Source organism: Alligator mississippiensis, chromosome 8 (genome assembly GCF_030867095.1).
Source record: "Alligator mississippiensis isolate rAllMis1 chromosome 8, rAllMis1, whole genome shotgun sequence".
Classification (NCBI taxonomy): Eukaryota; Metazoa; Chordata; order Crocodylia; family Alligatoridae; genus Alligator; species Alligator mississippiensis.
The window spans coordinates 13,874,688-13,897,956 of NC_081831.1; the positions used below are offsets into that span (position 1 = coordinate 13,874,688).

The window sequence follows — 23,269 nt, forward strand, 5'->3', positions numbered from 1 at the left end:
ACTCCTGATCATAGTGACCTCACCTTATGGCTTTTTAAAGGTTCAACTGGGATAAGGAAGTCTCACTTCAGTTGCTCAACTGGCTCTTGGAGCTGTTTCTTCCCACTCCTCTTTGCCAGTCCCCGTGCTGAACAATTGGTTTCCCCATCCTCCCAATTGTACACCGTTTCTTTTCCTTGGTATACTGAGTCTCAGAGGCAGCCTTGCAAAGCTGCCCAGCTCAGGCACAAATTTGCCTCTATGTCGCAATAGCCAGTAGCTCCGGGGTGAGAAGAATTTTGTAAGGCTTCACTGTGATGGGCCGTTTTACCCATGACCTTCTGAACGTTGGAATGATAGCTGCAAAGTCTCCGCAGCACATGAGAACCTGATAGCAGCAGCTAACCCTGGCTTGCAGGCATACTGTATAAGTCTTCTCCACACAGTCCTACCAAGAAGCCTTAAAATCATGAGCTGCACCAGCACTGATCCACCCCAGGTCCAGGCCCCTCCTAAACAAGATTCCCGTTGTGAGCTGCAGAGCAGAGGGTAAGTGACCTGGAGGAACTAGACCAAAGCCTTCCAAACTCACTGCCCAATGTGGCCTGCCCCAAATTTGAGCTGAAAGACTAATTTATGAGCCAGTTATGCAATCTCCTGTCTGATCTAAAAATAAAGTGCCCAGACAACTAATCTCCGGGAAAACATATAGGAATCGAACACTGGCATTTTATCAAGAGATAACACTGGCCCTTAATATCTCCCTGATTGCTGTAATTAAGAGTGCAGGCAGAATCCAGAACTGCACTATGATGCAATTGTAGCTGCTCCAGAAACACGGAGATGCACCCCATGAGAAAGAGAGCGTGTCCCTTTGTGAAGCACACACCAGACTGTTGATTCTGATGCGAGTCGTAGCCATGTGACAATAGGGGGAAGGGAGACAGCAGCCTGCTTTGTAACATCCTATTCCATTTCCATAGAGCGGGCATTGACTATTCTACTGTAATTAATGCAGAGCTGCTTCATTTAAAAAAAAATCCTCCTCATCGACTGCTTCCACACACCAATGAGCCTCTGTAGCAGAGGCAATGGCATTCTCTGCCAGTCTGACAGGGGTGGGACCCTACAGAGGCACTTTAGTTATGGCTGTGCTCATTAGACATGACAGGGGGAAGAGAGGCAGGCTGAAAACAGAGACAAAATAATGAAGCATTAGGCAGTGCAAAGGACCTGGAAACAAAGATGTGGAAGGTGACATATTGGGGTTAATTACGTGCGTGGATTAGTATGCTGGTTCTACCTAGATTTTATATCCTCTGCTCACCACCTTCACCACTTTGTTTTGGGAGAGATTTGAGTTCAAACCCAACAGCAGATCATTACGTAATGGCTCTAATTGGGATCCTGGTGGATTTGATTTTTAAATGCAAAACCTCATGTCATGTACTGTAAGAGCTTAACAGTGGTCAGACAGTAATCAGTGTTTGCAGGTTAGACTCATACTTAGCAAAACAGGGTAGGGACTCTGGGCTACAGCAGCAAGGGATGCTGCAGGTCAGGACTGAGGGCTACTGGCACTGGTCTCCTAACAGAGTATTTCTTCAAGCACCGACTGCATAATAGCACCATGACCAGAATAGCAGGGGGTGCTACAGGCCAGGGACAAGGTACACTGCGAGAGCTGCATGCATGTGTGTGGGTATGCAAGAGGGAGACTCAGCCTGTAGTGCAACAGTCCAGACAAAACTATCTTCCCTACCCAAAGGGGCAGCACATGTGAACCTACCGAGCGAGTCAAAATTTGTTTTCAAAGGCAAGAGAGGCACTAAGCACTGCAGGTCAACCCTTCCAGAAGCAGGCAGTTACACCACCAGACAGATATGATGGTAAGCAGGGAGTACGACAAGATTCGTTTTTATATAGAGTCCAGAATGCTTGTTGCTTCAACAAACCAAAGACAGGGCATGTTATTCAACTTCAAGTTACAGTGACCACTGTGGACCTTACCTGAGGAAGAATGATGGTCTTGGAGTTATCAGCCCAGATTACTTCCACTTTACTGCTCACATCAACACGAGCCACCTGTCCCACGGATGGCTAAAGAAGTAAGGGTAAAGTGTCACAGTGTCTTGGACCATATACATGCAGAATGAGGGATCCAAGGAATAAATTCTCCCCCTGATAACTGAGGCACATAACCTTAGACCCCACCCGAAGGCAAGTGTTATGCAAGGGAACAGTGAGAATACTGGCAGCCACAGGTGTAGAAAGGCTGAAGGAGAACTTGCAAGGTCTTTGTGGACTGCTGCCTTGCAGATTAGAATATCACCGCTCCGGGAGAACAGTGACCCATGTTATGACAGCTCCTGATCAATGCCAGCTCCATTATGAAGCTCCAGCCTCTTAAAAAAAGGAAAGCATTTTTGATAGCTTAACCGGAAAAAAAAGAATCCTGCTAGTTTCTTTGTGAACCAGCATGCCACCTCGTGGTCATTTTAGGTACTCTGATTTTAAAGTCTGTTCAGTTTGGGGAAAAGAAATAGAAAAAGGACAGTGTTTCCAGAGCCCCACAATTCTGTGACATGAAAGAAAAAATAAGGAACAGACATGAGAAAACCTCATGCCACACAGCCTCCTGGGGGGCACAGAATAAAGATCTTCTTACTCTGGAACAAGCCTTATGCAGGCCGGGCGAGATGGATTTTCATGCTCAAACACGTCATAAATATACGGCCAGCAAGAAAGAACTTCCTTCAGTTTTCCATACAAGATCTTAACATAGGAATTGCTTTTATGATTCTGTAAGACCAGCAGCCTTCAGGAAAGGAAGTCCATTTCCAGCAAAGTCTCCCTTTGCCCCTCACGCTCCCGAAGGAAAGCTTTGCCCTCCCTCACCCAGAAGAGACTGCTTCACTCCTTAGAGGATAGAACAGGGGTGGGCAAAATGCAGCCCGCCAGGCCATTCTATCCGGCCTGTGGGACCCCTAAAAAATTTAGAAAATTAATATTAATCTGCCCCTGGCTGCCTGTCATGTGGCCCTCAATGGCTTGCCAAAACTCAGTAAGCAGCCCTCCGCCTGAAAGAATTGCCTGCCGCTGGGATAGAAACTAAATGTATAATAAGAACTTGAATTTCCTCATGGAAAACAACCATTGCTAGCTCAAGATGGAAGTTAACCTTCTCTCTCTCCATTTGGGAACCCACCGAGTTTCCCCACCTTGGAAGCCGCATTGAGGCCTTAGTGGAGGATTCTAACCAAATGATCAACAGTTTTAAATTACAATGGAAAAACCTCTAAGTCTCATCATATCACCTCCCTTCCTCCTTTTGCTGTTTTAACCAAGAACCTAGGACTCAAGGACCTAGGATGACTCTGAACATGGTACTCTTTCCCCCCCAGAGTAGGGGGAAAGACTGCACTGGTATCCAGGCTGAGTTTGTCAAATAAGGCCATGGGAGCTAGGTGACCAAATGGGGCTTGGAGTCCTACCGCTGCTCCATGGGCCATTTCTGAAAACCCCAGCCAGTGACTACCAGCTGAGCTAAGCCAGAGTATACCCAAAACTCACTTCGTCATCCTTGGCCAAAGCTCCCTCCGAATTGCCAATGCGAATCACAGTGTCGGTGGTGCGGAAGCGGAAATCAGGGTGGTCAGCAATGTCATACACACTCACATCCTCCTCCTCGCCGATCAGCTGGTGGTAGAGAGAAAACACGCGCCTCAGCAGCAAGGCAAGGTACCAGTGCTTGGGTTTGACTTTTGACATTTAAAGAGCACTTCCTGTGGGACTGGCCACAGATTCCCAACTCCTTGAGATACTCTGCCACCTTGTGACCAACCACTGCCAATATTTTTAGTTTGTTAGGGATGCACTGATCAAGATTTTTTGGGCCAATACCGATGGCTGATTAAATTTTATTAGTAGATGTTTAGGATTGTGAATCCAAAAAGATGACAAAGCCAGTAGGGAAATATAAATCGCCCAAGCAAGGGACTAACATTAGAGGGATGGGAGTGAGGAGGGGAATGCAACTAGGTTACAGAGAATACAATGCTATTAATGAGCCATATTAGCCAATACTGATATAATTGCTGATATGCAGCCCAACAGCTTGGAGAGCAGTGTCCAACTGGTAAGTCTGTTGGGGAAAAGAGGGGGGGAGGGAAGGGGCATGGGAGGACAGATCAAGGCCCCCACAGTGAGGGAAGGAGAGGGGCAGATGCTGCACAGCCGAGGCTGTGGCTTGTCCAGGGGCAGGCAGTTCTTGCTGCTGTGCACTCTCCTGGGGGAGGCATGGGGGACACCCCCCCCAGATGTGTGTGGGGTGAGAGTGGGCTGTCAGTGTGTACTTGGGGCCCGAGGCTGCGCCAGCCTCTTCCTGGTGGGGGCTGGGCCAGGGCAGGCAGGATGAGGCAGAGCAGGCAGTGGAGCTGGGAGGGAGAGAGGGAGGGGGGAGATAAGGCAAATTTTGGGGTGGCTCCAGCCCCTCATGGCCCCCCCTCCCAGTGCCACCACCATTTCCCACCCCGCCTCACCCAGTCCAAGCATAGCCCAGGCCCAACCCCCCTGCTAGGAAGAGGCCAGCGCAGCCCCCAGCCCTGAATGCACAGCGGGCAGACCACCCTTGCACACCGATGTGCCCCCCATGCCTCCCCCAGAGGTGCGCAGCAGCAGAAGCCGCCCCCTCCCCTCACCCAAACAAGCCATGGCTCCATCCCATGTCCCGCCCTGGCTGGGCAGTGCCTGCCCCAGCTGCAGCCCCACTCCCTCCCTCACTGTGGGGTCCTCGATCTGCCCCCCTACCCCTTTCCCTCCCCAACGGACTTACTGGCCAGACGCTGCTCTCCAAGCTACTAGGCTGCACTCCTGGCTGCATGCATGCATGCAGCATTTATCAGCAACATTAATTGGGCACATCAGCCAAAAAAAAGCTGATTGCCAATAACATGGATTTTTCTTTTACTGGTGCCGATACATTAGGGACCGGTGTACTGGTACACTTCTACTCCTTGTTCGTTACTTTATCATGTGGCACTAGGTATGTCAACTCAGCAATACTAAAAAGGTAAGGTGGAATTCCTGCCTTGATTCAACCACTTCATCCCCACCTTTTATTGTTAGGGTTTATGGTGCACTGAACATAAGAAAAATACCTTGTACGCCCATGGGTATATCCGATTCTCCCAGATGAAGCCAATGCCAGAACTGAGCCAAAGAGTTTTAGTTAGTCTTTACCATTAAAGATTATGGGAAAGGCTGAATAAAGTGCTCGTCTCTGCTAACGGGAAAGACTTCCCTGACTGTAAAGGCAACTCACTTCCCTCGGAGGAAAAGCACTGGTAGCTCACGCGTGTGGGGAATGGACACAGCAATAATTCTGAGACAATCTAAGGTTTTGCTCAAAGTGCGAGTGGACTCTGATCAGCTGTGGAACAGTGACTTCCTACCACGAATGCAGCGACCATGGGAGGAACAGGCCAGCTCAGAGGGGCCTGGGTGGTGGTTCTTTAGCTAGGCCATGGTTCCCAGGAGACTGAGATCAAATCCTTCAAGGATCCTCGTCTTGGATGCTGGGGTGAATGAAAGCACAGGAGCATCTCTCTCCCAGTGGTCAGATAGATAAGTGGACAGCCATAAGGTTTCTGCTCCACTAAGCAGTGGGACACAGGTCAAGTCCTCGGGTTTTCAGAAATCAGCTGTCACCATTTTCCACACAAGCCTTTTGTCTGGCTGCCGCCCAGTGATAGCAAGATGTACCAGATGGACAGAAATTTGTGGGCAACTGAAGGGGTGTGGGTGGGAATCTGAGGCCAGTCTGTGCTGGTCTTTGGCTTGGCTGTCTTCCAAGACATCTCAAACAGTCTAGTAGCACCCAAGAAGATTAACATATCCTGTTCCCTCAGTCCCAAGGATGAACTCTTTCACAGCCAAAACAGGAAAAGCGATTTTTACATTAGAACAAAGCTTCTTTGTACTTCACATCTCAAGTTGTTCCTCCACTCCCAGGGAGCAGGCCACTGCACTTACCTCTACGTCATCTCCAGTGGGCTTCAGCTTGAACCATTTTACCATGCAGGTGCGGCCAATGTGATCCCCAGACTGCACCACTCCATACACACCAGGGTCCTGGGAGCTCTGAGCTTTGGGTCAGGGTGGAGAGAAGGAAAAAAAAAATATCCAAGTAAAAAGTGCTGGACCAGCAACCTCAGTTCTCACTCCCTTAATTCTGATCTACACACTGGATTCCATCTTTCAGACAGCAGCACCCAGGGAAGCCTTGCCTTCACTGCCTTCCCCAGAGGCCTTATAACCCGATGGCTATGCCCTGAGGCTGGGCCATGAGGATACTTAGCTTCCCTACCGTTGGCTCAGGGTTGTCAGTTGACAAGTTCTCTGCCAAACCCATCCTCCAACTGAGCATGATGTGAGGAAGTAAGCAACGGTGCTTCAGGGGAAAGGGGTGAGGGAGGGATAAGGGAGGGCTGAGCAAGGAACAAACTTTTATCTTCCTAAAAGTCCAGCTGGAGTGAGAAGGAAAGAGGAAGGCTGGTAAGTGCTACACAATGCAGGGAGGGCAAACTCATCTGGAAAGCCCATCACCACAAGTTGCCATGACCGTGCCACCCTGGTGCTCTGCTGTCTAAACCAGTTCCTTACTTAGACTCCAATTCACATCTCATTACTGGCAGCCAGAAGGGCTCTCTGGGATTGGCTCTGGTTACCCAGATTGCCTCCCCTTCTGTAACTGTTCAACAGCCTCAATCCTTATCAGCTGATATGAGGAGGCTTGGGTATGGAGAATGCAACTACACAGATGCTGGACTTGGGAGTAATTTCTCAAGATCTTGTTCTGTCACCCAATATGACAGCATCTGAGCACCACCCACAGCAGCCTGATCAGCAATAGCAATGCCCTGGGCAGACTTCAGGGGGTTTCTGGGTCATCTCTTTTTCTAGATTTTCCAAAGCTCTATTTGGAATAGGTTGGATTGTCAGGTTTTTTTTTGACAGAGAAAGATTTTGACAGAGCTTGAGAGCAGGAGCTGGATATTCCCATTAAGTGTCAGACTCTACACTATAATTTGTGCCATCTTCCAGAGGGCACATCTTTCACCCAATACCTCTCTTATCCACCACGAAATCCCCAGGGCAAAACTCATTGTTGTCCAAATGATGGACGGGAATCAGCTCGTTGGAGCGGATGTTCGTCTCCACAGTGCCATCCTGCCACATCACGTCAGCCGATGTCATTGTCGTCACCACTTCTACAGCAACTCTGTATGTTGAGAAAGAGAGAGAAAAGCAGTGATTTGAAAGAGAAGCTGCCCACTGTGAGTAGAATGGAATAAGAGTAGGCCCCTTGCTAATTCACTGTATTGTGTTCTGGGCTTTTCCTAGTACCAAAAACCAAAAGGTAAATGCAAAGCATGTAGTACGAAATCTGACTGCCACACTGAAAAAGTTCAGGTGAGTACCCATGTTTCACACCTGGTAATAGGCACCTCAGCTGAGGGGCCAGGCACCAATGCCTGGTCTGAATGGATTCAGAGATGCACGCAGGTCCATATATTTGACAGCTTTTCAGGTGTCACCAATCTGGAAAGTCTGTATCTCAGAAGTTGGCATTTCAGGAAGGTGATTCCTTGTATATTTTATTCTTACAGGAGCAAATCTGAGTATGCAACAGCACAGCGACAGCATCTGGCTGAGAGAAGACAGGAACTTCAATCCTTCGAGACTTCAGATCCACCTCACTGAAATGCCTTCTGTCCTGAATGTTGCTGAGTTCTGAAGAACTTTTGAAGGTGGGATCATGGAGTAAGAAAGGAAGAATAAGGCAGCATTTTATATATACCAGCTCTTTGAGATAAGCAGGGAAGAGGCAGTATCCAGTGCATGTAAAGCAGAAGAGCAGCCTGTTTATGAATAAACAAGTTCTTGGCCAATGTCACACTCCACCAGCTCTGTGCTGCCAAAAGATAAATCACAAGCACAGAATAATTGTCTCTGACATAAGGGCCTCCTTTTCTCACATTTTTAATCCTTCTCCTCCCCTTCATGATGCATCATGCATGCCAATGCAGAAACACCTAGTTACAAGGCACACCTCGCCTCTACCCAGACACTGACAGGTACATACCGTCATACAGAAAACCACAATGAGGAAGCCATAGGTGACCCTGATTTGGGCCAAGTTAGCAGAACCTAACAGGTTAACAAGACTCAGATAAGATGTCAAAATACCAGATAAGCAAGTTACTTCTGGCACCAGCACTGTTCAGACCTTTCACAAAGGACTGGCCAGGGCCAAGTTATTGGATGTATATGTTTGGCAATCCTAAGCCATGCTTGAACTACATTTAAAGTTTAAGAATGAGAATGAGTTTCCATGGGATCCAGTGAGCAAATCCAAATGTTTATTTAATATATGTGCGTCTTTTTAAAAACCCTGACATTCTATAACTAACACCCACCGACATCAGAGACTAGGAAATTAATTAGAGAAATCCATGCAATTTCCTACTGCCACATAAGGATACAGCAACCAATCTTAACTCTGTCCTTTCTTTTTGATCAGCAAGAGCTGGCCACATGCTGATGAGACTATGCATCATCTCAGCTTACAAAGGATCTTTTAAAAAAGGCAAAACCACATGGTCTTTTTCCCAATTCCTCCTAGCATTTAAGACCTTGTGACTGGGTAAGCATTTCTTTTTGTCCTATTGGGAAGTAGCCCCTCTCCATAGCCTTGTTCTAACAAATCTGCCGTTAAATTCTTCTGTCTCCCAGAGTTCACCCAATACAAATGGTGTTTTTCTGATCCATCTTTACCTCCTTGGCTTAAGCCTAACCCAAAAGCCACCTCTCCTTATCAAAGGCAACAAAACATGGAATTTGCAGGCTAAGTCATTTAAAGTCCAATGGACAAAGATGCTAGTATTTTTTTTTTGCTTTTTAAGGGAATATACATTAAGCTCCCTAACATAGACATTTCCCCTAACAATTCATGCTCTCCACCAAAAACTTCGAAAAAAATCTTTACCAAGGGGAGAAATATGGCATGTGTCATATTAAATGAACTTTGGGGGAGGGGGGCGGGGGGGGGGGGTGAAGGGACGGAGCAGGGGAAGGCAGAGAAGACTGTAGAGGCAAGGTGAGAAAAAGCAGATTTAAGAAGATATTTCACCAGGAGTTCCTGTTGCTCCATGGAACAAACTCAAGGTTTGGAGTAAAAGATGGTAGGACTGAAGTCACTAAGTGGCGCCCTCACTTAAAACCAGTAACCAAAAGTTTTTGGTGCTATCCTGTTAAAAAGACATAACTGTGTAAATGAAACGAAGCTAAAGCAGCATGCTGAACGCGTGCACGCTGAGAGAGGCACCAGCATGGCTGAAACAGCAGATCCAGCCCTTCTAGCTGCATCAAGCCAATTCAACAGGCAGGTCTCATTCAGTCTGTACTTTCCAATGGCAATCCAGCTGCTGGGCATACCATGTCTCATCCATTTTCTGGCTGGTTCTTATAGCAAAAGCAAGCAACCCAGGGTATTTCACGGAGATTAATGGCCAGCTGCCATAAAAGCCTTTTAAAGAGCCTTTTGGGGTTTCAGGTCCTATTAAAAAAAGTAACTTGTTACCCTTTGTTTGCATTGCCGTCATCTCCTCAAAGTGCCCCAGAGACCATGCTGTTTTCCTGGCAGCGATCTGCCTGTCCACAGCATTGGCAAAGAGGTCCCTGTGGTGATCTGTAGTCAGCTATGAAAACTACCTTGTGCAACCCCCTCCAAGAGTGCTAGAAGTTGTATGAGGGGAGGTGGGAAGAAGAGGGAAACGTTTACTGAGGCTGTTTCCTAAAACTCTCTTTTATGGGGTCACCACTGCCCGTTTCCCTCTTTGATGCCAGTTCTCCGAGCTCTGATGCCATTGCTTTTGCAACTCAGAAGCGTTCCAGAGCAACTGTACTCCAAGCACAGTGAAGCAAAACTGAAATAATGGAACAGAGACTAATGGCCACCCAATTCACATAATACTCACGATGCTGGATTTCCTGCATCCCAGAACCCATCTACTCCTTCTGAAAAACTCTGCATCTTCACTCCTTGCCTTAAATAATGTTAAAAAGAAAAACTAAACCTGACCAGTGATGACAGACCTGAGCTGTTTTGTGCAATTTCTTTGTTGACTAAAATCATGGCTGTTACGAAAAGCCAAATGAAGTCTCTACTCCTACCTAAACCATCTCATTGGACTGTTTTGTTTCATTTGCTCTTAAGATCCTCCAAGGAGAGAGATACTTTATGTAGCCTGTTCAGTGCTTAACCACCCTTACAGTCACAAAGATTTTCCCAATGTCCAACCTAAAAGTTCCCTTGTTGTAATTTAAGGTTTCTTGTCCTGTTCCCTACAGCCACAGCAAATTAGCATATCACCCACCTCTTCGTAACTACCCTTCCTGTATTTGAAGACTTATCAAATCCTACCCTCAACCTTGGTCTTCTATAGATTAAATAATCCCAGTTCTTCCAACTTTTCCTCTTAAACATCATGTTTCCTGGACCTCTAATAATTTTCCTTCTCTCTTCTGGAGTTTCTCTGGACTCTTTCCAATTTGTCTACATCATTCCTGAAGTTTGGTGTCCAAGCTGGACATTGTACTTCAGCTGAGGCTTCCTCAAGGCTGAACAGAGAGAAAGAGTCAGGCAACAGTCCTGCTAACAACCCAGTGGATCGTTGCCTTTTTTGTGATAACAGCATGCTGTTGACTCATACTTTGCTTGCAGTCCCTAGAATTCCCATCTCCTCTGCTATGGATGTACCAACCCTGTTCAAGAGGGTGAAGTATGGCACTACAGCACTGACACTGGGTCATTTGGATATTTTTCCACTGGAAGCTGGACCAACACCCAGCACTTCTCCCATAGGCTAGTGGACAGCCATCAGATGGTGACAACTGTCAATTAGTCCAAACCAGTGCTCTAGTGGCAAGGTGCAAACAAGGACCCAACCTGAATTCTCAATTTATGTAAGCCTGTATTTACATTTGAGGAATCAGGCAAGGGAGGCTTTTGCAGAACATGTGCAAGAGAGATCTGAACCTTGTTGGCAGCCTTGGCCATTTTCCAGGGGCCTAGGCCAAGCTGCAGAAGTGTAGCTAAGCAGAAGGCCCCAAAGACTGTTTGAGTGACCACAGAGTAAACCTTTGTAGATGTGACAACTAGCCTAGTCAGCAAAGTAAAGGAAGCCATCAACTTGTCTAACTAAATCAGTAATGAGATACAATTTAACAAAGCCTGATGAGAACTATTCTAAGGGAAGAATCATACACTAAATAATCCAAATATACTATAGAGTAGCTTTATCTTATAGTATCAATGTAACCAAATGTACTAGATGCTGTTTTGCTATAATGGATATATTTTTGTTACGTTTCTTGATAGGTTGTAAAAAAACCCAAAAAACAAAGCAGCCTTGTTTACAGAAGACCATAAATTTTGGGAAAGAGAAAAACAGAATGAGGGCAAGCAGTATTCCCTAATGGTGAGGGAAGGAGATAAAAGTCCTTCCCTCCAGAAGTGTAATTATCACAGAAACATAAACCCCAGCTAATTGGCATATTTCATGTCCACAGGGAAACTGGTTCAGTCCAGTTCCATACGTTTCAGTAAACAAAAAATATTTAAATAAAATGAATCAGAGAAAATTTATTAGACTATTAGAGCCAGTCATCTATAAATATAGGATGGGGTATGGCTGGAGGGAAATTTGGAGAACACGGCAAATTCAAGAAGACCTGCTGCCAATGTGCATGCCACCTTCCTCCCACCTCTTGAGACTCCCCAGCTGGTACAGGTGAGACTATGTTGTGCTGCCCTCAGTAGCCAGAAGAACATTTACCCCAAAGTCTGTTTTGTATGTTTTGAAGTACAAGCAAATAAGGGGTCAGGCTGCAGACCTGTTTCTGCCTCTTATCACTAGCCAACCTGCAAGGTTACTTGTTAAGCTGGGTACCAACCTACCTGTCTCCTGGTTTAAACTCCCTGGAGATCTTAGTCTTCTTCTTCTTGTGCTTCCGCTTCAAGTTTTTGATGGAGAGGGGAATGCTCTTCTTGCGCCCTGTGCCGCTGCCGCTCTGGGAAGAAGCTGTGGAGCTAGCAGAAGAAGTTACAGAGCTGGTGTCATCAGTGTCATCGGCTGCCTCATCATCAGCATCTTGCTCCATGGACTGGAGCCTGTAGTTGGATGATCCATCCTCTTTCAGCAGGAATGGGGGCTGCTGCTGTCTCCCAGTGGCTTCAGTCATCTCCTTCCTCATCTCTTCAGACTGCACTTCCTTTAAAGCCCCTGTGTTTAGTGTGCCATTGCTAGAGTCCTCTACTTCACATTTGGGTCTGGTTTTAAGCTCTTCTGATTTCTGGTCAGCAGCAGCTGAAGACTCTGGGTCAGGTGGTTCACCAGTAGCCTGAGAATCTGGTGAGCAGGACATGATCTTCACTATCTGCTTCTTCAACAGCCTCCTCACCTACAAAAAGCATGCCTAGTCAGTACACAGAGTAGGGTGTGGGGTGTCTGGACACACAAAACACATGAAAATAGCCAGCTTTAGGCTTGTACAGAAGAGAGAATTTGGCCCATCATGCTCTCCCTGCCCAAGAACACTGACAAAGCAGTGGGTTATTGCTCTCAAAATTAGCATGCTGGCAAAAAAAAAAAAAAAAAAAAAATAGCTGCCAACACATATAGCCATGGAGATGTTTTCCTGAAGAGGAAGAAATACTGGCCAGGGCACTGGGGTAATCGATTTCTGACATGACTGAGCAAGGGCCCAGGGAGCAAGCTAGAACAAGCATTTTCAGTTTATATTGTACCCTTTGTTATGAAATATCACTTTCCAAATTTTAACTAAACAAAGCATTCAAGGCTATGCAGAAAGATCACTGTGAACACCACTGAAATGCAAGTGTCTGGTGGAGGGGACATGACACTTTATAGGCCTCCAGGGAAGTAGGGCTAGAAGGAACCTCCTGAGGTCACCTAGTCCATCTCTCAGCTCAAGGCAGGATCACCTCCAACTAAACTTTTCCAGTTAAGTGCCTGTATAACCTGCTCTTGACAATATCCAGGGATGGAGATTCTACCACCTCTCTCAGTAGCCTGTCCAATGCTTAGCCATCCTCAGAGAGAAAGTTATTTCTAATTCCAACCTAAAATTTCCTCTGCTGCTGTTTGAAGCCATTTATCCTACAATGCACGATAACCCAAGCCAAAAGAGAGCATAGGAAAGGAACACTTTCTCCACTTCATTACTGAAGAGGGTATATAAGTGAATAACATGGAATTCAAGGATTTGGAATCTCACTAGGAAGCCAGAAAAGAGAAAAAAAATCCTTTACGGGCTTTTTGGTAATCATGTCTAAAAGGCGGCCGCTATGACATCATGGGGCCCTTTCTGCACACCACTGTAGCATCAGGCTGTAGTTCACCCAGTCTGATAAGATCACTGCACAAGGCAACACAGCTGTGCGCAACTGAGAGCCATTACACTTTATTGCATCACTTTTTATATCCTGTGACTTATTGGAAGGCCAAGGTTTAAAAAGAGAGAGAATTTAAAAACCAAGCTACCTGAATCATGAATGCTTGAGCAGACATATTGGCAATACGAATGCTCCAACTCTCACACCCCCAGCTAAGCTTTCAAATGGTTTTCCTGCGAACGCACCTTCTTGGCGACGGACCCTTCTCCTAGAACACAATTTCTCTCTGGGCATTCGCAGGTGATTTTTGCAGGTTCCACCTTGTCAGGAAATACATAGAGACATCTTTCTCCAAGCTGCCTCTGTGCATGGTCAAAACATCCCAGACGCTTTACCCTATTGGAGTGAGAAGACAGAGTTACCTCCAATGGACATTAGCTCAGAGCAGAGTAAAAGAAAATGGGCACCCCAGTGATTGCTACCTAACTGATGGATCTTCCTCTGGTTAGCACTACTTAATGAAAATGGAGAACTGTCCCTATTTAATATTCCCTGAATTGTAGACCTCTCACATACAGAGGTATAAGGGAAGAGGTACAGAATACTTTCAAGCCACCAAGTGATTGGGAGAAGACAGTCCCCCTTCCTCACACGCTAGTTACCCTGATTCCAAACTCCCCAAATGAATTACAAAAATAGGCCTTAACTTCTGTATTTATTTTATTTCCATAGGCAGGGGAGGGTGGCATGTTTTAGACTAACTCATTCACCTTACAGACGAACCTAATTCGTTATGTCAAGAACCACTGCTCCTGAAACTGCCTCAAACTCAGGTGGAACTGCAGTCCACGGTGCTGCTAGTTCAGGTGAAAACCCACCTAATATTGCATGGTTTCAAAACTTGTGTTTGTGGCCAACATGCACAACTCATCACCTGCAGGGGGTGCCAGATGCTCCTTGATGGTGGCATTGTGCCTTAGACTAGAGCAGCAGTTCCCAAACTGACACATTGTGCACCACCAATTTAAAACAATACAACCTTAAGTATCACCAGCAATTTTTTGTCATATAAAGTAATTATTATAAACCTGTTAATGCATACCACTGGTGGTACCCATACCATAGACTGGGAACCACTAGACTAGAGCGAAGTAAGCCTTCCCTTCCCATCTCAGAGCTTCTCTACTTTTAGAAAACAACATTCAACCCAACACAGAATAAATGAGGAAGGGAAGGGAAGAGGAAGCAAGCTGTCTCCAGGCATTGCTTACTTCATGTGCTGTTTGGCTAAAGCAGTGATTCTCGACCTTTTTGGACCCAAGGCACTCTTCACTGGATTTGAGGCCCCTCCATAACTTGTGAATTGAGTGGCACCAATTGCAAAAACTAATATTACAGTGCTTAGCTTACTTACCCTTTTGTGGAGGGGCTGGGCAGAGGGGGTGGGAGATCCTTCAGGCATGGACATGCCTGTGCCTGCATTTATACACTTAGCTTATCAGCTTCTCTTTTATGCCTGGTTTATCTCCTTATCCCTCGTGGCACCCTTCTAAGAGTCTGGCGACACCCTGGTTGAAAATCACTGGGCTAGAGAGAGAGAGCGCCTTTCTACAGCCCCGCTATGTTAATCTAAATTGGCTCATCATATGATGCTTCCCCAATAGCTGGGAGATGTAAAGTGTTTGGGGTATTTGGCTGATGACAGCTCCCTTCCCAAGGGGCTGGTACCAATATTGCATTTCCTGGCTGTTTACTTGCAGAGGGCTGTGGGCTGCTGGAAAACTAAAAGACATCTTTAGCAGATCTCACCTGGATAAATTCTCCTGCGTGATTACAGATGGTGGGGGGCTTACGCTGTCATTACCTCCAGGACAGAAGCTCTTAGTGATCCAAGTAACCTTTAGTTCCACAACTTGTACCTGGAAAAAAACCCCCATTAGCTTCTGATTTCATAAATCTGCAACACTGGAACAGAAAATATGACTATTTTTGCCCTAATGCAACCAGTATTCATCCCTTGAGGGTGAAGGAGTCCTGGGCTGCTGCCATTAGCGCATTAGCGCTTCTCTATTAAGTAAGGGTTCTTACATCCATCGTATTCCTAAAATGCTCAAAATACAACCGCTAATGTTTGCGGAGTTTCTATTTCTTCCATTATGGTTATGCCTGTCTTGGCAAAGAGGTTACAGCTCACACCACAATCTTTAGGGAACCCTAACGTGGCTGAATCTCAACCAAATTCCCCGCTATCCTTGGGCCCTAAACTGCTCAGATAGTCAGAAACCTCCTCTTCAGGGACAGGAAGGCCTAACTCAGAGTTTCAAGAGCAGAGATGGTTCCAATTCTCTCCATGTAGTGGCAATCCAGCTACAGGCTTGTTCTGAGAATCCCAACTTCGCTGCCACATGAGCCCCATCCTACTTCCTCTTGAACCCTGGCCCCACGCTAGCACAGGTCTCATCTCGAAGTTCCTACATGTGATTGGGAAGGAGATAACCACAGGGACAAGGTGAAAAAAAGGGGTAGCCTACAGTCTAAACATACCCTAAAGCACCACCCCAACTCCTAACTTTGTGCTCAAAAGCTCCCATCAGCTCAGCAAGCAGAAACCCTGATGTTCACCCTGCAAACAGCACTTGTGTGGAGACATCAGAAGAGCAGAGCCACCATCAGTTCCCACCCCTGTCCTGAAAAGATCTAGACAAGCTAACGAGAATCCAGCAAGCTGCCAGCCAGCCTGGTGCTCCCCTTAGCAAATAGCCATGTGTCAGCTAGCCAGCCCATACCTCTTCCACCACCACTCTGAACTTGCTCTTCGTGCTCAGGACAGGCTTCACTCCCGAGAGCCATTGCACACTGGAAAAGACTTTTGAGGGTCCAATGAGAACTTGCCCAGGATAAAAGCCATATGAATCATCAAAGAAAAGACCCTGAAAGAAAAAACAAAGCAGCATAAAGGAACCATAAGCTTAGAGAACATAGCTGATACCGGAGAGCATTCTGTTTGCAAAGACACGAGAGCTATACGTTCCTCTCCTTTCTTAAGCACTACGGACACTTCTCACAGAAGAAGCTAGAATGTAGATTCCCCTATTCTTAGAGCTGGCTCATTCCTCTGCTTAAGCCATACTACCAGTCTCTATAGCAACTACCTGCTTGTCACAAAGGATGACAACTAGGTTGGGGAGAAGCAAAGGTACTTGCAAGAAATGGAGGAGCTTGATTTAATGCAGGGGACAGTCGAGATTAGGGGTCCACTTAATTTGCGGTTTTCACAAAAACTGAGAATGTCTGTCTGGTCTCCAGTGGTGTCCCTCAGGGATCAGTGCTTGGGCCCGTGCTCTTTAACAACTTTATCAATGACTTGGATGAGGGGGTGGAAAGCACAATGATTAAGTTTACAGATGACACCAAGCTGTGGGGAAATGCAGACATCTGAGGATAGGAAAAGGATCCAGCATGACCAACAGACTGGTCCTATGGGCTGAATGCAATCAGATGAGGTTCAGTAGGGACAAGTGCCGGGTCCTTCATCTGGGTAAGAAGAACCTTCACTACAACTATATGATGGGTGGTTGTCTACTGGCTGGCACTGCACCTGAAAGGGACCAAGTGGTGACGATCAACCAGAAGATGAATATGACCTAATAGTGCACGGACGTCGCCAGCAGATCAAACAAAACTCTGGCATGGATCAGCCACTGCTGTGTTACAAACAGATCCAGAGAGGTGCTCCTCCCCCTCTATTCGGTGTTGCTGAGGCCACAGCTGGAGTACTGAGTCCAGTTCTGGGCACCGCACTTCAGGAAGGATGTGGATAAGCTCGAAAGGGTGCAGAGAAGGGCCACCTGTATGAGCAGGGGCCTGGAGGATAGACCCTATGAGGAGACTCTGGGAACTGGGTTTGTTCAGGCTGAGCAAGAGAAGACTGAGAGGTGACCTGATAGTGGCCTACAAGTGTCAAGGCTGAACACCAAGATCTAGGGGAGCAACTTTTCAGAAAGGCACCCCCAGGGAGGACTAGAACTAATGGGCACAAACTAACAGGAAAGATTTAGGTTGGACATTAGGAAAAACTTCTTTTCTGTAAGGGTATCTAAAATCTGGAACATGCTCACAGCAGAGGTGGTCCAGTCACCACACTTGGAGGTGTTCAGGAGGAGGCTGGACAAGCACCTCGTTGAGCTCATTTGAGCCCAATAACCTACTGCTCGTGGCAGGGGACAGTACTTGATGATATTACAGGTCCCATCCTGTCCTTCTATGTATTGCATTGGCCGTGATTTCCCATGAAATTAACCTAAAAAACCCCAGCATGTTATTCATAAAATATGCTGTTTTAGAATGCCAACAGTGTGATAATCGCTGCAGCCATAGATTGAATGACAGAGTTACTGTCTCCTACACATTAGGTTGGGAGCCATGAACACCTGATTTCTTACCCCTGCTCTAACAAGAATATCTATGGCTTTTGGCAAGTCACTGTGCTGTTTTGGCTTCACCAGTTGCCAAACGGGAATAATAATTCCCAAGTACCCAATGGACATGTTAGAGGAATTAGTCATTAGCGTTACAAGGGTTTTCATCTTTAAGTTATAAATTATCATCAAGCCACCAATGACCTTCCAGGTATTCTTTGTTGTCGACACTGGGGGTGACCAGAGCTAAAGAAACAGGGGCGGGGGCGGATATAGAGGTTTAATAATGCAATTACATGTGTTAGGATTTTTTTAACTGAATATTTTAAGTCACATAATGCATCAAAAGGACAAAAAGCAGGGCTATAAAATCTAAATCAATAAAAGGCCAAGAATACTCATAAAAATTCTGGGCACTAGATCTGGAGTGGGCTGAAATAACAAATGGAGAGGGGCAATGGTCTGGACAATTGCTAACCATTGCATCTCTCCATTTGTTATTTCTGAGCACTCCTGATCTAGTGCTCAGAATTTTTATGAGTATTCTTGGTACCATTTCTGTGTGCTTCCACTGGAAATACCGTACAGTACAGAAACCCCATTATGAAAAATTGCCAAGGAGCATATTCTAAAAGTCAGGCCCCTTTAAAAGGTGTTTCAAGTTGTGCACCCAAAATGACAAGTCACTGTTACAGTACAATACATATTACGAAACTAAGCTCTATCTTTACAAAGAAGCAATTTCCATTTTGAGATAAAACACTGGAGAACAATTAGACAGAAGCCAACTCTTTGGAGAAAGAAGATCCCTCAAGAGAAGAGGGATCATATTTAACTTAGGATGCATTTGAACTTCAGCACAAGCACTGCTTTGTCTCTAGTGACCTAACAGAGCTTCACTGGATGAGACCGACTGCAATGTCAAAAAAATGTCAATAGCATTAACACAATTCCTTCAGTCAACCCCCTCAATATTGTTACTATTATGAATAATAATGAAAACGCTTCATAGCAATATCCAATGCATTCTTGCTGACAAAGAATGGGAGGAAAAAACTGAGCTAAATGTACAGCCTCTGAAGGGTGGGTGTTCTTTAGTCTCAGCCTGGTTATCAATGGGCCTGTCTCCATTCATGCTGGAACCACCAGCCACATTCTCCATTCAGGAAATAGCAAAGATCAAAACAAAAAACAGGTCAGGATTTAAAAAGAAGGTAGACTGACAAAGTGAGTTTTCAAAAATTAGTTTTCAAGCATCCTAGTTTGAGAGCACCACTCAAAACAGTATATGCTTTGGCTACTCCATTCAGCACTTTCAAAAGGGTTCTTCTCATCCTATTGATGTTACTAGCAGCTGTGTCAGCCAGATCCTAGTCCGTTTCACTAACTGTATTTACTGTTCCATTTAGGTTTAATAAGTAATACATGCAATAACCTGGGAACTAAGAAAAACTGCAAAGGGTTGTGGCCTGGCCAACCCAGCTACTTGAAACAGTTGAGTTACAGTAGAGCCTTTTCAAGTAGGGGTGATTATACTGTGGAAAAAGTGAAACTGGCTTTATTGTGAGTATTTTTATAAGTCACTTGAAAGGTTATTGGCCTCACCTTCTTTTACCTAGCACCTATGCGTGTTACTTGGAACGCTAACCAGAGTAAGATTTTACAAACATTAACTTGCTTTCAAGTTGGTGTCCTGTTAAGAGTGCTCCACCCACGTGAAAAAGATCTTGTAAAACCTTTTCAGTGATTCTCGTACCAAGTTGTAGGATTAATTATTTTTAGTTGCTATGGCTTTGCCTCGGTTTCCTCCCACGGAAATTACAAAATTGGAATTTCAGACTAACGTAAACAGCCTCAGGAGGATCAACAACTTACCGAGTCGCTGACATGAGGACAGACGTCATACAGCTTTGCTCCATCTTCTGTGCTCATAGAACATCTGGTTAAACAGTGGTGGAGAGATGGTGATGGTGAGATCAATTACCTCAACAGTCAGATCCATGCAGAGCAATGTGCTGTCTGGATGGGTGTGCCCATACGCCTGATTTACCAATACTAGGCCAGACTGCAGTTCATTACTGAGTCTGAACAAGATAAAAAGGGGTCTCCCCACCCCAATTCCACCCCCATAATTGTAGATATGACCTGAGCATACACATTAAAATGCTCAACTGAGTACAAGAGATGTAGGAGGGAGTGGGATGCAGGGTGAGACTGTTTTACATGCTAGCACACTGGCTGCTCCAAGCTCTCACATCACATACGTTTCACAAGCGCTGGAACCCGAGTTCTGAAAAACTAGCAAAACTAGCCTCAACAGGCCTGCTCAAACACCTTCCCGGATGTGAGAATTGTGGTGGGATTTCAAAATGATTCACTGGTGGGAAGATGTTTTGAAGCAGATGTCACTTCTTACACAGCCATGCCCAGACTACTGGCAGATACCCATGAAGACTGGAAGTTGCACAGCTAGCCGGAAAAATTATACAACTAGCAAGAAAGAGGGCTTTCTTTTCTTAAAAAAAGAGAGCTAGTAATCCCAGATAAACATGCGTTTGAGGTTCCTCAAAACTGCAAAGTTTTGTACCTGATGCAGAAAGTAATCTGTAAGAATCTGCAGAATTACTTGCATTTCTTCCAGAGAGGGACTCAAACCTGGCACTGCAGTGCTCCCCCATTTATCATCACTGTTCATTTTAGAGAGACAGATGCAATGCTGCCAACTAGAAAAAGTGAGCTTCTCACTGCATTGGAGTGTCGAGCAAGGTTCCTTTGCTCTCGTGGATCAGTAACAAAACTTTACTGGTCACAGCAGGCCCTCAGCTACGCTCACTGCATTCAGAGACTTGATTTAGAACAGTATGAGTTTGACATCCCTGATTAGATGGTAATATTGTTTATCACGGCCAAAGAATAGATTCCAGCCCCCTCTCTTAGTTGGGTTTGTTCTGCAGGGCTTTTAAGAGAGATATGTTAAGGAAGTCAGCAGCTGTGACTTGCATGTCTTCAATGATAAAAACGGTATCAATGCAAGCTGAAAACAGCGAAGACAAAATGACTCAGGTTAACAGATCAGGTTCAACTGCAGGCACCTTTAGACATTTTCACCCAAGCTCCTAACCAGGTTTATAAGTAGAGTTACCACGTCTTCCCTGTTGTTTTAAATCAAAGTTGAGAATACCTCCTGCAGTGAAGACATACCCTTGGCAGGATCCAGGAAAGAAGTTGGGGTGGGACAGGAGGAGGGGGTGCAGAATGGGACAGATAACAGGCACTTTTCAAAAAAGGATTTCCCTTCAAGACCATGACCTCTGGATGATTATGATATTAGGAATCAATTTTACCTGACCAGACAAGATGTGTCACCAATAGATGCTTACACACTTGTTGGTCGCCATTAACCCCAATCTCTCTCAACCAGAGAGATAATAAAGTTATTCTTTGTCCCGACTGTATTCTGAACCCTACTACAGCTGAGCAAACGGCCTCCTGGGCAGAGTATTGGTTGCCTGAGTGAGATGCTAAGGCTGCTTCTAGTTTTCTTAAACAGACTAAGGTTACTAACCCCGTGGGTAAAGGGAAATGCTCTGTAGCAAAAGCAAGAAAAGTACCTGGCTCCATTGGAGAGCTTCAGGATGACCTGGTTCTTTAAATCGTAGACCTTGCCCAGCCAACAGTCATAAGCGATGTAGTCACCATACATGAATGGCTGTAAGATAAAGGGTGAAAACCCCCCCAACAACTCACGTAAGTACCCCCTCAATGCAGACTGGTGCGAGCACTCTTCTGCTCACTCAGAGGCTCAGAACTGACACAGCAGTGTTTGCTGTGAACTGGGATCAAGGTACACTGTACAAGTGGTTGTTTTTCAGGGAAAAATGTAGCAAGGAAAGCTGCATTCTCTAAACAACAGAAATAATTTTATTTTTCATGGATATTAACTTGGGCAGGGCCTTATCTATTCTTTTGCAAAGTGCTGTTCAAATGTTTTTATTAGGAATAGAGAGTTTTGCAAAAGAAGCCATCATTTTTTCTTTTTGGCAAAGGAAGCTTGGCTAAGTACATAACAATATAGTTAGTCTAGTCTGTGGGAGCACGTTATTTCCACCAGAGCAGAGAAGCCTATATCCTTTAGAGGGTCATCTGTGGGTATCTCACTGCAGCACGACTGCAGCCTCCCAGATTTTGTTTCAAAGTCTCGATTTGCTCAAAAAGAAAAGAAAAAAAACCACCACCAAAATGAACAGCAAATCTTCTCTCGCATTTGATCAGCTAGAAATCACCTACCCACTCAAGAGATAGCAAAGGCAGGGAAAGCCAGAGAGGACTTCCAGCTGGACAGATAAATGCTTTGCTCTTTTAAACATTTTTGCAACCTGTTGATATAGTAACTGTATGCATTGCAGGCCAAGACTAAGCTGTTGCCATGGGACTGCCATGGTCAGGTGATCACATGAGCTAATCACAATGCAGAAGCTTCTCACACTATTTAAGGCCGACTCAGTTAACCGGATTTCGCAGTGTGATCAGAAATATAGGAGGTAAGAGGGTGGGGGGTAATGCATTTCCCTCTATCAGCAAGGATGCTTCTGGTAAGATTTAGGTAGGCAAGGAAACACTGATGTCCAACATCCTCCAAAGATAACTGTTTGCCCAGAATACAAATGTTGCCCCTGCGAGTCATTCTCACTTGCAGGAGAAGCATCAAGAGGGAGGGAGCAGTATCTCACCCAGATATGCTGCAGGTCTTTGCTGTTGACAGGATAGAGGATGCAGTTGGTTCCTACCAGCTTCACAGCACACTCTATGTTTACATCGATGACTGTCCCACACTGGCTGTCCTGGAAACACAAGAAGATAAAAAATAAAGGGTCATCGATTGGGGAAAATTCTCGGGATATCCGTGTGCCCAGCATACAGATAACAAGGAGCAGAAATCCCTGGAGGGGAAGCCCTCTATCTATTCCCCATAGAACAGGCACCGCTATGCTCTGGTGAGAGCACTTCATGACAATTTAAAGCACCCAACGTCAAGGATCAGGTGAGGAGCTGCCTGCACCACATCCTTTCACCCCTTGCTCCCAGTTATAAGTATAAATAGCTCTTGCTGCCGCAGCCCAGCACCTCCTGCCTTGTTCACATAAGGAGACAGCTACTTCAGTTGCTGCAGTAAGACAGCTGCTGCTTGTTCAGCACTCTGGCATTTGCATCCATTATAGCTTGGCTCCCAGAAACACTGTCCTGTTACTGTTTCACTTAACAATTCCCTGCAACTCAATTGGATTTTCTCCTGCAGGCACTGCTCTATGCAGGGGCGGGGAGGACGAGCACCAGCAGTCAAGAGACTCTCTGTGCTCAGGTGCTACCGGTTCAACACGCGTGCTAGCATCTT

General features: G+C 45.7%; 1 protein-coding gene across 1 annotated transcript in view; it reads right to left on the reverse strand.

Moving 5' to 3' along the window:
• UBE2O (ubiquitin conjugating enzyme E2 O) overlaps positions 1-23,269 on the reverse strand; it is a 92,676-nt gene that overhangs the window by 9,925 nt on the left and 59,482 nt on the right. The window contains exons 3-13 of the mRNA XM_019494191.2: positions 22,608-22,718; positions 21,489-21,586; positions 19,753-19,816; positions 16,246-16,389; positions 15,269-15,378; positions 13,705-13,855; positions 12,002-12,504; positions 7,107-7,261; positions 6,013-6,125; positions 3,553-3,678; positions 1,990-2,079 (exon numbers count right to left, since the gene is read on the reverse strand). Coding sequence (XP_019349736.2) covers positions 1,990-2,079; positions 3,553-3,678; positions 6,013-6,125; positions 7,107-7,261; positions 12,002-12,504; positions 13,705-13,855; positions 15,269-15,378; positions 16,246-16,389; positions 19,753-19,816; positions 21,489-21,586; positions 22,608-22,718 — 1,665 coding nt within the window. The remainder of the gene's footprint in view (positions 1-1,989; positions 2,080-3,552; positions 3,679-6,012; positions 6,126-7,106; positions 7,262-12,001; positions 12,505-13,704; positions 13,856-15,268; positions 15,379-16,245; positions 16,390-19,752; positions 19,817-21,488; positions 21,587-22,607; positions 22,719-23,269) is intronic.